The 13,967-nt window shown below is 38.3% G+C and overlaps 1 protein-coding gene across 2 annotated transcripts; it reads right to left on the reverse strand.

The window, feature by feature from the left end:
* Nucleotides 1–1,572: 1,572 nt before the first annotated feature.
* Nucleotides 1,573–12,455, reverse strand: SBSPON (somatomedin B and thrombospondin type 1 domain containing). 2 transcript variants are annotated; one of them, XM_034429970.3, is made up of 5 exons: nucleotides 11,799–12,455; nucleotides 8,239–8,427; nucleotides 6,466–6,556; nucleotides 5,255–5,434; nucleotides 1,573–2,004 (listed from the first exon to the last, which is right to left on the reverse strand). In XM_034429970.3, the coding sequence occupies exons 1-5, from the start codon at nucleotides 12,022–12,024 to the stop codon at nucleotides 1,887–1,889; spliced, it is 804 nt and encodes a 267-aa protein (XP_034285861.2). In that variant the 5' UTR covers nucleotides 12,025–12,455; the 3' UTR covers nucleotides 1,573–1,886. The 2 variants fall into 2 exon arrangements, with proteins under 2 accessions (XP_034285861.2, XP_034285862.2); XM_034429971.3 differs by having other exon boundaries at nucleotides 1,738–2,785; nucleotides 11,799–12,305.
* Between the last annotated feature and the right edge of the window lie 1,512 nt (nucleotides 12,456–13,967).

Genomic DNA, 13,967 nt, shown 5'->3' on the forward strand with positions numbered 1-13,967 from the left:
TTCAGAGTGCTGCATTTTTATTTTGTTAGCTATATTATAGTTTTTTGTGATCAATCATATTAAGTAACTTCTTCTCTTAATCAGCGACTCTTCTATTTTAAGGAATGTCCAAAGAACTACATAGGAGTTGAAAAATCTCATGAATATAGGCATTTATTTAAATATCGGTCTTGTTTCCGAAAGTCAATTTGTTTTACAGATTTGGTTGTCATTTGATGTGAGGCTTTGATCACTAATAACACTACTTTTATAAGCTTGCAAGGGATTCATTCTCAAATAGCAAAGGGTAGTTAATCTGTTATCCTTCAGATAAAATAAGATAGGATAACCTTTATTGTCATTTTTTACTGTGAGCATACTGGCACATACTAAGAATGAAGTTCTGATGCCTGCTCTCAAAAAAAGTATATGTGTGTGTACATATACACAACTCAGACTAAGCTGAGCACAACCAAGCCCCACCCAAACAGAACACACCCCCACCCAATCAGAGCACAACCAACCCCCCATCCAATCAGAGCACAGCCAAGCCCCTAACCAATCAGAACACACCTCCACCCAATCAGAACACAGCCAAGTCCCCACCCAATCAGCTCACACCCCCACTAGCAGTTAAAAGGAAGAGACAGCTGCGATCTCACATTGCTCCTGGAAGCACGAAGCCGAGAACACCAGCCTGAAGATGACGAATGAGACTTCGTCGAAACGTCGCCAAGAAACCTCCAATTTTACGTGGGAGAAGACCCGAATAACCAAAGACCTATATACACAAACATACATACATCTTAATCACTGTCCGTTTTGAATACATAGCAGAAAGAGGAAACTTGAAAGTTCACAAGGTTGATACTATATGGAACAAAGCTGAGACTGAATCTAGATATTCTACTTCCAATAACATGAGGCCTCCTCCAAGAAGGTAACAAGGCAAACTGGTCACGGAGAGGTTGTGTAATGTTGTCAATGACACTGATGCCAAAAATAATGAGTGCACCAGATTGATCCTTGCAGTACTAAGAATGAAATTAAAAATGTTTTAAAGCTAAATGATTCTGTAGATAAAAGTCCTTCAGTATAGTCATCACAGTGACTTTTAGATGATAATGCTGAGTATCAACTCTGGATACCAGTTAGTGTCCTATCCTACAATCTGCTTCTGATTTTTTTTCCCTACCATGCATGGAACCTTGCTATCTTTTTAATTCACATGGAGCAGACAGGCTGCCAATGGCTTAGTCCTAGATTTGGCTTCTAAGAAGCTGAGGGATCCAGTTTGATGCAATGATTAGATATTAATGCAATGCAAAGACATTAACTCCAAAACCAGGAGAGCATGAGTTCTAGTCCTGCCTTAGGCACAAAGCCACCTGGGTCACTCACTCTCAACTCTAGGCAGAAGGCAATGGCAAATCACTTACCCAAAAAACCTTGCCAAGGCAACTTCAGGAGTAGTCAGGGTAGTTGTCAAGAGTCAAAAACTGATTTAAAGGGACACACCACCACCCCTCTCTCCCCCCACCCCCCAAAATGAACTGTGATGTTACTAAATATACTTCTGGTTTAATCTCAATAACTTCCACTTCAAATATTTATTTTCAATTATAAATAAAGCAGACATTTTTCAAAAGAACAAATGCCATATTACAGTTGATTTATGTAAATGATTATCCGGCTTATCTGTTTTAATGGCATTTTACAATAATTATTAGTACTGAATTCAGGGAAGACCAATCTAACTTTATATAGTTCATTTAACTTTATTCATTCATACAAGACTGTAATGTCAAAAATTGATTTCTCATTTATTCAATACCTAAAATATTTACATAGGTCCAGTGCTAGATTTCATACTTCAGGTAAATATATTAAAGTATATATTTACTCTGCTATGTAAAAATAAAACTATGTACAAGAGGGCATGAACATTCTTCCACTTGCTGAATTTTCTTCCACGTTCCATAGCAGGATGGGTTTCCAACTGCTTGCCAGTGGAGAATTGCATTCCTAAAATGGAATGGAAATATATTGTCTTAATGGTATAGATATTCCTTCATAGAACGTTAATATCCTATTGTGAGGAATGGTGTAAATAATGACTTCCCTATTTGAATATTCTTATAGATAGCAAACAGTTACAAGGACACCGCAGTAATTTTCACTACCCATATAAGAGCAAATAGTATTTTCTTGACTGAAACAGTTGCAAACTGTTGGGATGCAAACAGTGACATTTCTTGAACATAAAGATTCTTTCTCATTCAGGATTCTGGTATCTAGCAGATGGTCTTGGAAAGAGGATCATAGTACACCTATGTGTCATTTTGAAATGCTTCTGAAGAGATACTTCAAAAGGCAAGGGAATGGCAGCCCTTTAAAGCAGATCTCCATGTGATCATGATAAAAGATGATGCTTTAACAAAACGACTCATTAAGACAATGTCATCTTTCATGTGACTCATTTAAGTCATGTCTCCTTTCCCACTTCCTTAGAAGCCTGAAAATAAATGTGGCTGCTTTACAGAGATGTTGTATTTTGTGCAAAACATTCACAGCAATTGTTTATATTTCTCATGCTTCTTTGAATGGTCTTCCAGTTTTCCAGCTTTTGAAGAAATACAGGTAGAAGGAGGAATCGTCTCCTTGACCATTCCAATATTAGTAGAACTCTTAATAGATATGTTTAATATAACTATATTTGTGATGGTATGTGGGAACAACCTTGGGAGATGGGTGGAAAAGTGCTGCCTAAAAAATGAAGAGGTAAGAATAGAGAAGGAGCCCATAGCTGTATAGGAGAAAGAGAGAGAAAAGAAACTCAGAAAGAATCCTCTTTTAAGTTATCAGCCTGTAAAAACAGACAAATTGATGATTTGTACTTTCAGATTTGCAAAAGGCTATTAATGTAGTCTTACAATAAAGTAGAATAAACTCTGGTTATGTTTTTTGTCTAATCTACCTGGTAAGGCTGACCATTCTATAGTTTTACTGAACCAGAATACTTCCTAAATTTGCAGAAGAACTCCATTGTGAGGAGTTTCATGAGCTCCATGAGCCTCAGTGACGCAGTGGTTAGAGTGCAGTACTGCAGGCTACTTCTGTTAACTGCTGGCTGCCTGCAATTTGGCAATTCAGATCCCACCAGGCTCAAGGTTGATTCAGCCTTTCATCCTTCCAAGGCTGGTAAAATGAGGACTCAGATTGTTGGGGGCAATAGGCTGACTGTAAACTGCTTAGAGAGGGCTGTAAAGCACTCTGAAGCGGTATATATGTCTAAGTGCTATTGCTATTCTCTAACAATGAAAATACAGAAAAAATTCACCTGGAATTCATTCCAAATTATAATTTGTATGAACTAAGATGCCCCATGGTAATTAAAATATGGCTACTAAATTGTCTTAATACAATTATGAAGATAAAAGTAAAATGAAGTGATGGAACAATAAGGCCAAGAAAATAATTAAAGGGTGAGATACTGGAAGCTGCAAAGTCTAAGTTCTCTATGTAGCCAAGTTACGGAAAATAGATCATTTCTAATTGTAATTTAGAACGCAATTCTTGATTTTCGTGAAAAAAGCACAGCTATTATTTTCTATACTTCTGTTTTAAAATTACAATGTGAATCTCACATGTGCAGGAAGTTCTCAATTTATGACCACAACCGAATCCCAAATTTTTATTGCTAAGCAAGGCAGTTGTTAAGTGACTTTTGCCCCATTTTATGAACATTTTTGACACAGTTGTTAAGCGAATCACTGCAGTTTTTTAGTGAGTCATGCAATTATTAAGTGAATCTAGCTTCCCACATTGACTTTCTTGGAAGCTGGTTGGGAAGGTTACAATTGGTGATTACAGGCCACTTGGACACTGCAACTGTCACAGATGCATTGCCAGTTGCCAAAAGCCTGAATTTTGATGAGATGACCATGGGGATGCTGCAGTGGTCATAAGCGTGAAAACCAGCCCTAAGTCACTTTTCAGTGCTGTTCTAACTTTGAATGGTCACTAAACAAATAGTTGCAAGTTGAGGGCTACCTGTACGACCAGATTCTTATATTTTTCCCTGTATACTACCTAGCACAAACCATATGCATGCACCCAGATCCTTGTGATAGCTTGCTTTATCTCTAAAACTGGGATAATTTACTAATGTGACTGTCAACTGGGTAAGGTTCTTTCAAAGCCTTTACCATAAGAAAATAGTTTCAAAGAGATATTTTGGTCTCAATATCTTGTCTAAATTGGGGAAATAGGCTACATGAAATCTGAGTGTATCTACTCATTGCTTATTCTAGTTAAGAACTCTAAGCAAAGACATAAAGGCTTCAAAGCAATCTTTGAACAAAGTACTAACCAGGGGTGAGATTCAGCCAGTTCGGATCGGTTCAGGTGTTAATTATAATCTGGTTCGCCAAACCGGTAGTTGAAAGGACTGGCTGACCCCGCCCACCCTGCCCCTCCCAGGAGTCTCCACGCAGCCTGTTTTGGATGCCAGGTAAGTGCATGGCCCGCGCGGAGGCTCTTGGAGAGTGAAAAATGGGCCTACTAGAAGTTTCGGAAAATGGGCCTGTTTCTGGCCTCCGGAGCCCAGGGGAGGACATTTTTGCCCTCCCAGAGGCTCAAGGAAAGCCTCCAGAGCCTGGGGAAGGCAAAAAAACGGGTCTACCCAAAGTACCGGGAGTCCAAAAATGGGCCCATTTCCAGTCTCTGGAGCCCAGTGGAGGCTGTTTTCGTCCTCCTGGAGGCTCGATGAAAGCTCCAGAGCCTGGGGAGGGCAAAAAACAGGCCTACCAGAAGTCCAAAAACGGGCCCGTTTCTGGCCTCTGGAACCCGGGAGAGGCCGTTTTCGCTCTTCCAGTCTCTGGAGCCCAGTGGAGGCTGTTTTCGTCCTCCTGGAGGCTCGATGAAAGCCTCCGGAGTCTGGGAAGGGCGAAAACACCCCCCCCCCCGGTGGTGCAGGCGGCCAACTAGGCCACGCCCATCCAGCAACCGGGCAGAGAACCGGTTGCTAAAATTTCTGAATCCCACCCCTGGTACTAACTCTAACTATTGAAATTCACAGGCTTGGGGGTGGAAATTGAGAAGATAAAGCTATACACACAAAACTGATTTTTTTGAAGGAAAAATGTATATAAACCTAATACATGTCATGTGTTGGTTTGAGAATTTTTGCTACAAATTCATAAATGAAACAATATATAGATTCTAAGGACTTTGTATTATTAATAGAGATTCAGATAAGAAATTTAGTTCTTACCTATCAGTATCAGTTCCATCTCCAGGACAACGATAGCTATCTCTGTGCATTGCTGGCTCCTGGCAGATTACACATACTGTATAGCCTGCTCGAAGGTACTGCATCCATCGAGCATACGGGCGAGTTTCCATAGAGCAGTAAGGAGACAATGATTCTGTTTTAAATTCCACACAGTAACTCCTTTGGGGAGGAAGTGCTTGTTAATAATGCAAGAATAAATCTGAAAGGTAATTATAGCATATATAATCTATGAAGTCGTTAACCAAAGTAGTTTCCCCCAAAATTAAAAGTAATCGTTAGCAGCTATGGCTCAGACTCTAATGTGTAATTAAGACTACTAAAAAAAATTGGGGGAGACTGAACTCCTTAGGCCACAATCCTGAAAATATCAGAGTGAGCAACTTTCTCTTCATTGAATCACATCTGCCAATAGCGAGACCAGCCATTTTCTTAATAAAACACATTTGTCTTTCTATACCTCTTTTGTTTTCTTTTTGCCTTTCTCTACTCAGCAGTAGACTATCAGGATGCACAGATTGCCTTTACTAATAGTATGCGATTGTCTAATTTCAAAAGCCACTTGCAAATAATAAAGACCATACTTAGCTAGACAGCCAGAGTTTACCCATCTCTATAATACATGAAAGATAGTGAGGAAGCCAATGACTCTACTAGAGATAAGCTCATTGGGCTTGTTACTAGCATTGGGAACTACAATTCCCATATGTGGGTTTTTAAAGTCAGGATTTTTTTTAAAAAGTGTTTAAAGCTTACATATAAAATGTATCATTTTATTTTAAAATTTTTACCTTATTTTAAATTAGATAAACATTAAAATGGCTTTTTGTAGAAAAAAATATATAATTGTTCATGCTTTGCAAAAAATACTGCTTTATTTCACTTTATTATAGGCAGTGCTACAAAACCATATTTTTCAACAAATAATGCAGTTGACACCAAACGAACTGAAGAAAATTATGTGTGAAGAAGAAAAGCAATGGCATTTTTCAGAATTATAGTTTTAGTACAGAAATTGTTTTAATCTATCTTGTGTGGATAGTTATACAAAATTACCTTCTTCCAATTTGAAATATCCATATGTATATTAAATGTTAAGATTGTATATACATGTTTTGACTCTGAGACAAATACAACACAATTCAAAGAAATTTATCTCCAGAGAAGCTGGTAAAAGTTTTAGCTGTAATTACCTAGAATCTTCTGTTTCTGAAGACCACCTTGGATGTACAGCTGTCTTTTTTCTCTCTTTACTATATTCAGAAGTAGTTATGAATGCAGGAACTGGGGAGAACAGAATTATTATGAAAATAAAATTTGTAAAGCTGGTGTTGCTATTTAACTAACTGAGAGTAGAAGCTGTATAAAATAATATAAAACTGGACAAAGTTAAAACTGCCTGCTCCATCCTTTGGTATATAGTGGTGCTTAAAACTTTGTGAACCCATTTGAATATTCAATATTTCTGCATAAACATGATCTAAAATATGATCAGTTCTCTACACAAGTCCTAAAACTAGATAATCCTAGTTTAGAGAACTTAATTAAGCAAATAAGTAAAAATGTATTGCTCATTTATTCATTAACGAAAACCATCCAAATCAACATATTTCTGTGTGGCAAAAATATATGAACTTCTAGGATTATCAGTTCATTTGAAGAGAAATTAGAGTCAGGTATTTCAATCAATGGGATGATAAGTGTGAGGATAGGAGATCCTGCCTTTTTTAAAGAACAGAATTCAGCATATTCAATATCAAAGTCTTATCTTCTCAATACAGGGATGTAGAAGTGGCAAAACAAAAAACTACAAATGAACTATAAGCTCCTACAGAATGCTAAAAAAAGAGTTCTGGGTTTACTAGACCACATTATATTATGATGCCTGTTGTTTGGTATGGTTAAAAGATTGGATAATTTTAAAAACTCAAGTTTATTAGAGCTTGAAGGTTCTGATTTAGGATTTGGGTGACATGCTTATTTTGGTATAATAAGATAAAAGTTAAACCTGGTTTTCAGACTCATGTTATTAAACAATCAATTGGGCATATATGGTAGAAATATAACAGAAGATTGACTGACTGGCTATCACCCATGAAGCATTACACAGGAAAGAGATGCTATTAGATTCCAAATGGATGACATATCAAGACTTACTAATATTTGAAGAAAATAAAAACAAGAGAACAATTAGTAAGTGAAGGATTTGTTTGTGATTGGTTTAATTATTTAGAGTTTTTGAAAAATTTAAACTTAATAAAAAAAGTTTTGTGTCTGCAGGAGTTAAATTTGAATTGGACATGAATGTATGTTCTGGAGATAACTACCTGATTGCTGAAGTTTAAAAAATGTTAGTTATGATAAATCTGGAAGATGAATTTGTTAAAGATGGTAAAATAGGTAAAAAAAATTGGTTACAATATAATTCTAGACCAATGGCAGAATGTTTGCACCAATGGTTAAAATTCATTGTGAATTACAGTTTGAAAGGTTTTTATATGATGATGAACTGTTGGTATTTGGCTCTAGATAGACTGCAAAAATGTATAAAGGGATTTCCCAAAAGTTGGAAATGCAACCAAAATCCAGGTACATTCTAACAATATGTGGTGGTCTTGAAAGTATGCTAAATCATACTAGATAAATACAATATTAACAATGCAGAAAATATTTAAATTACAAATATTAATGAAACCTGAAGCTTTTCTTTTAGGTATTATGGACAAATCAACTGAAAAACATTTGGGGGCCTTATTTCTTTACATGGTGACCGCTGCGAGGATTGTATATGCTAAGTATTGGAAGGAAAGGGGGATGTTCACTGTAGAAGATTGAATTAGCAGAGATGGCAAGATTAACCACTCTGATTAGAGACAATGGATTAAACAAGTTTATAAGACACTGGAAGCCGTTTGATAAGGATGCAAATTGTGTGTGTGAGAGAGAGAAGTGGGAAGCATGTGTACCATCTCCACAATCTTTCCCTTCGTAAGTTGAGTATTCCAGGCAGCCAGCTTTTTCTTCCAACGGAGGACAAGGCTCCCCACCATTTTTTGGCTCTTGTTGTATAATACGTGTACGCATCCGGAAGGTGGGTTTACATTGTTCTGCACAGCCACTCCAGTGATTCCATTCCCCCACAACACACGAAACAGCTGCAAAAGAATTATAAAAATACTGTCACAACGAAACTCATGAAGTCGTTTGTTACTGTCAAAGTTTTATCTTTTCTCTATAAACATTTAGCGAAACTTAATTTAGTAGGTCACACGACCTGCTTTTTCCTGAAGAAATAGATTAAGAAGATCAGAAGTTAACACTGATCTGTCATTTTTAAAACTATTGTGGAAATAAAGTTGCTTTAGAAAGCATTTTTTCACCTGCCTATCCATCTGGGCCTCTACTTCAATAACTTTCCTCCTTTCTTTTCCAAAATAATACCCAAACCATAGCTTAAAATATTCTTGCCCATAAAATAATTTTACAGTTTCATATTCATATGTTCTAATCCCATTTTTTTCAGCCTATCACCTATAATACATAAGAAGTCTCTAAAAAGTGGTAGCTATATCAACACATACATTTTTCAGATCATCTCAAAGTCCACCTTTTGAATCATAGGATAGGAGCTACAACACCAAGCAATAAAATATTGGCATGGTTGATGGGCCTGTAATGATTTCCTTTACCTTCAATTTATATGGCCACCCATCTCATTTTTATATGGTATGATACTAAAATGGAAGAAGTCCTTCATTGTTTTCTCTTGTTTCAAAGCAAATAAAGGTGTTTGGAAATTTAGAGTGAGAGCTAGCACGTGTTACTTGTACTGCTGTTGGGTTCTCAAAAGCCTACATGGCAAGAAACTCTTGAACTTTTTTGCAATTTATAGAAAATTTAGAAGGAAGCAGATGCCAGAAAGGAGATCCTCCAGAAAGGAGATTAAAGTGACACTCAGCATAGTTTATATAACATCACCTTATAGATGATGATGATGAACATTACCTTATAGACTAGTTGAAAATTCCTGTATGTATATTTGCATGTGTTAATATATGCATCTAGTTAATATTTGTACTCTAATCCTAAATTTGCTATTTCCCAAACATATGCATGCCAAAGTCCCATTTTTCGGTTCTGATGTCACAAATTCATCAGCTGCTTGAAATGCCTCCTGAAAATTCAACCTCGGCTAAAACAAGACAGTTTTCATTCAGTTAAGCCAATAGCTCATGGAGGAAAGAGAAAAACAATTTGAGGATTTGTTTGGCAGACAGGCATAAAGCCAAGTTATTTACTGACATTTATAGATGTCGAGCATGGCTAAAATACATTTGATAAAAAATTAAAATTGGAACAAAAGTGAAAAGTTGGAACTTTGTCTTTTAACAAAAAAAAAGTGACAGCACAAAAAATAATTTTGGGAAGAGAAGAACAGATAAAAAGGAGGGTTAAGTTCCTTGTGCAAGCAACTGTAACATACAAATGTCTCCATAGTACCATTAAGAGGGAAATCCGCTGCCCCAAATTCTACCTTTGCTTTCTGTCTAACTCCAGCTAACATCCAGTCCTGATTAAATGCATCCTGTCTAAATGATTTCATGACCATGCATGGATGAATTCAGAGAAGCCACTTGCCAATCAGATTCTGCTCTTCTCTGATGCAGGATCCTTCGTCCATGCTCCACAGATTAATCCATATAATCTATTTCACAATGGACCAATTAGAGCAGAAACAAAGCTAGCACACCAGTCCAAGATGCTGGTAAAACAGACAGCCCCTAAAGGTTTGTGACAACAGTGCAAGGGGAACTCATGATTGAGAAATATTATACAAACTAAAAAGTGTTTCCTTCCATTTGCCTTTGAGCTGCAAAAATTACCTCTAGGATTCTCATTTGACGGGCATATTCTTATATCAGTTCCTGGTTCTCCAGCCATGCAAAAAGATGCTTTATGTTCTTTTTAAAAAATTATTCCAATGAGGGGGCAAGAGGTTTTTGTTTCTGTAGCTTGGATCTTGGTGGCTCAGCAGACTAATAGCATTGTGATTAACACCAGCTGTCTGCAATTACTGTAAGTTCGAATCTCACCAAGCTCAAGGTTGACTCAGCCTTCCATCCTTTCTAAGGTAGGTAAATTGACCCAGTTTGTGGGGGCAATAAACTGACTTTGTATAAATATACAAAAGTATGAAGGCTATTGCTTAACACATTGTAAGCTGCCCTGAGTCTCCGGAGAAGGGCGGCATATAAATCAATTTTTTTTTTAAAAAAATGTACTTTTAAAAACACAGAAACCAAAACTTCATGCATACACTGACTATTCAATATTACATTATCAAGAACTGAATTCTACAGCTAAGGCTGCAATCCTTATTATGTGTTTGGATCTTCCCTATTTTTATTTTTAAATGACTATAAGATTGACTATCATGAAATACAGAGAGAGCCAGAAGTAAAAAGACAGGTGGGTCTTTTGAAGTCCATTATGGCCCCCGTCATAGTGGAACTCCCAAATCAAGTAATTTGACAGAGAGTAAGAAACAGAAGGATTTGAGAGCACATTTAATTTGTAGGAAAGGCAATTTTCAATATATCTACTATGATTTTGGGTACAAAGGATAGCATGATTTTGAAATTCTCTGAATGCAGTTGCATTTTATATAGCACTGATGACATTTGTTATTCTGGGATCCAGTATTCATTTTATTTAAATTTTGAATAAATTCCTTCTGTTGCATTTACAAAGCATTTATATCTTACATAGAAGTGACATTGTTATCTATTAAAACTGCACAAGGATTTTATAGAGAATCTGTATGGTTACTTTTCTTCCCTCCCACTCCAAAAAATTGCAAATCCAACAAAGTTATTGCATTCATACATACTTACACACTTTTTAATAACTTGATTCAATTCGCAAAGGAATCCATTGCCTTCATTTTGAAAGTTTAAACCTGCCCTCCAGATACTCATTGAACTTTGCTTGAGGCCGTTCCTTACATTTTTGTCCTTCCTTTGGATTTTCATATTCATGAAAAGTCAAGAAAAGTGGGTGGGTTTAAGTTTTGCACCAAGTTTTCTTTACAGAACTTTCCTTCCTTTGGGGAGCAGGAATAAGTGGGAAGGGAAAGCTGAGTTCCCATGACAGACTAGAGCAGAACAAGTCACAATTTGTCATTCAAGCTATTGGGGAATAACCGCTTGGCATTACATTTTGTGAAGACAGTGGTTCTGCTATGGAGATTCCAAAGTTGTGTAAACCTACCCTGCACTTGCCAAGAAGTAGCCACCTATCTGGAGTTTAAGAGATGCGGTTTACTCCAAAAGCAAAAGTTAGTTATCCTCGAAGACATTGGGGGTGGGGGGGAGACCACATAGTTTCCTCTATTTCTAGGACCACTGAAACCCGCCCCCCACTACAGCTAGGAGTGTTTTGGAGGCAAAGCACCCCCGCGTGGAACTTCGCTCGGCGGCAGGTGCTTTCAGGCGCCCGTCGAGCGCCGTCCCTTCTTCCAGCCTACCTGGGCACGCCTGGGCGTAGTCGTGGCAACAGTCGCCGGTCTGTTCGCACGCCTCGTCGCAGAAGCAGGTTCCGTAAATTCTGTCTAGGCGCCAGCCGGTGGCGGTGCACGTCGGATCCCGGCCGGGACAGCAGCGCCTTTCTTCGACGCAACCCGCTCCGGCGAGGCGCCCGAGCGTCGAAAGCGCCACCAGAGCCAGGAGTCCCGGGGCAGCACTGATACCCATCTCCCTGCCTCGAGGGCACGGAATTCGCCAGTCCGGGGTGGGGGCGCCCTCGCGTCGGTCTCGGCGCTGCGGGGCGAGCCGTGAGTGTGGAAAAGAAAGTCGGACCCGCGAGAGTCCGTGAAAGTGGCCGCTGCTCTTTCCAGGAAGGGCGGAATTCTGCGCGGCCGCGCGCTTGTCTCCGTCCCTCGGGAGAGGGCGAGGGATGCTCTACCGCCGCCGCCCGCCCTTTCACAGCAGGGTCGGGAACGGGCGCGGCTGGCAGAGAAGCGCGCCAAAAGCCCGGGGCAGCGTCGCTCCGCCTCTCTCTGGCAGCAGCGGCTGACCTCGTTCTCCGGGTCCTCAGACCTTTCTTATAGGGCCCTTCATTCCTAACCGAGAGCGAAGCCTGAGCTCTGCGTTTATCTGGAAGGCACGTAATTTCATTTGCCCTTATTAACTACAGAGTTGGGTGGCTCTTTTTAACCTACGAAGCCCTGCCTTTAAAGTATGCCCGTTCAGAAAAAAACACCTTTCCAGCTGCCTCCTCAAATGACATTCCAATAGCTAGGAATTCCTCCAGTGAGTTTCTTTAGGCCTGGAGATGTGGAGAGTCAGGTAGGCTTCCAGGTATACAGGTGCGAAACAGTTTAAAAATAAAATAAGCTTGGGAAAACAATGAAATTTCAAGCATTGTGAAAATTAGTAGCAAAATAGCCTTAAAAAGAAATTAGTTTAAGCAACTGGAAGAGATCCCAGTTTTTACAGTGGCTGTGTTCAGACGAAGTGTGGCTTACTTGTATATGATTTAGATTTATTTAGCTATATAACACTAATAATTTGTATATTATAATTTATGGTTGCGAGTGAGATTAGGGCTGTGAACACCTTACATGTCAATCATTAGCAGCAAAGAGTTGAAGTTTCTATATATTTATCATTTATTCCATAAATTGTGGTGTTACGCAAGGCGTAGCTTATCACATTTTATATGACTGAGTCATTGTGTTTTTTCTAAACTTGTAAAATAAGTCCTTTCTTTAGCACAATAAATTATGTGGATGCATTTTTGTTTTCTGCAAGGAGTTCAAGGCAGAGTACAATAGGTAGTTCTTAATTAGAAAGTCTGAACACCATGAGATAGCAATTTCCAGTATGTTGATTTTTTTTGCAGCAAAAACAACAAAGTAGTATCGTATCTTAAAAGGGAAAAATAGCAAATTTTTAGGGAAAAAGGGAAAAATAGCAAATATATTTTGCGTTAGATAAAACAGATTATTATTCACAAAAATTTACACCATTGTCAGCTCTACAAGTAGATGAGATCAGAAACTGACTCTATCCTATACTATTGGGATATGCCACAGTACAGTACAGTACTGTACAGTAGCTGAGAGAACTACCTTCTCTCTCTCTTATACCCCAGTGAATCAGAGATGAACCTGCCTGAGTCTCTTCTAATACTATTCTCTTTCCCAGGACGACTTAAGGAATGTTTCAACCTTCATTGCTTAGATAATAATTCTTGCCTTTTCCCCTCAAGGTAATCTCCCTGACCTTCTACAGTCAGAAATGAACAAACTTGATAGCCAAACCCAAAGAGACACTGGATGAACTAATGGCACATGGAAGTTGGGACCTCCATTTTTATTGGGTTTCTTGGGAGAGGATTTTTTTTCAAATTTTCTTAAACTTTTCAGAGGAAAGGGAAGAGAAAATTACAATAAGTAATAATTACATATAGGAAGTCCTTGTATTACGACTGTAATCAAACTCCACAATTACAACCTTAAGTTGTGACAGTTGTAAAGTGCGTCACCATATACCAGACCCAATTTTACAATTTTTTTGTGGTGGTTAAGCGAACACGGCAGTCGTCAAGCAAACATCATGGTTGTTAAGGGAATCCATTGTTCACTATGAGACAGATTTTGCCAGAAAGCAGAAGTAAACACAAGTTTCTGGCA

This window comes from Pantherophis guttatus, chromosome 3, assembly GCF_059756535.1.
Source record: "Pantherophis guttatus breed Tessera chromosome 3, ASM5975653v1, whole genome shotgun sequence".
NCBI classification, from domain to species: Eukaryota; Metazoa; Chordata; class Lepidosauria; order Squamata; family Colubridae; genus Pantherophis; species Pantherophis guttatus.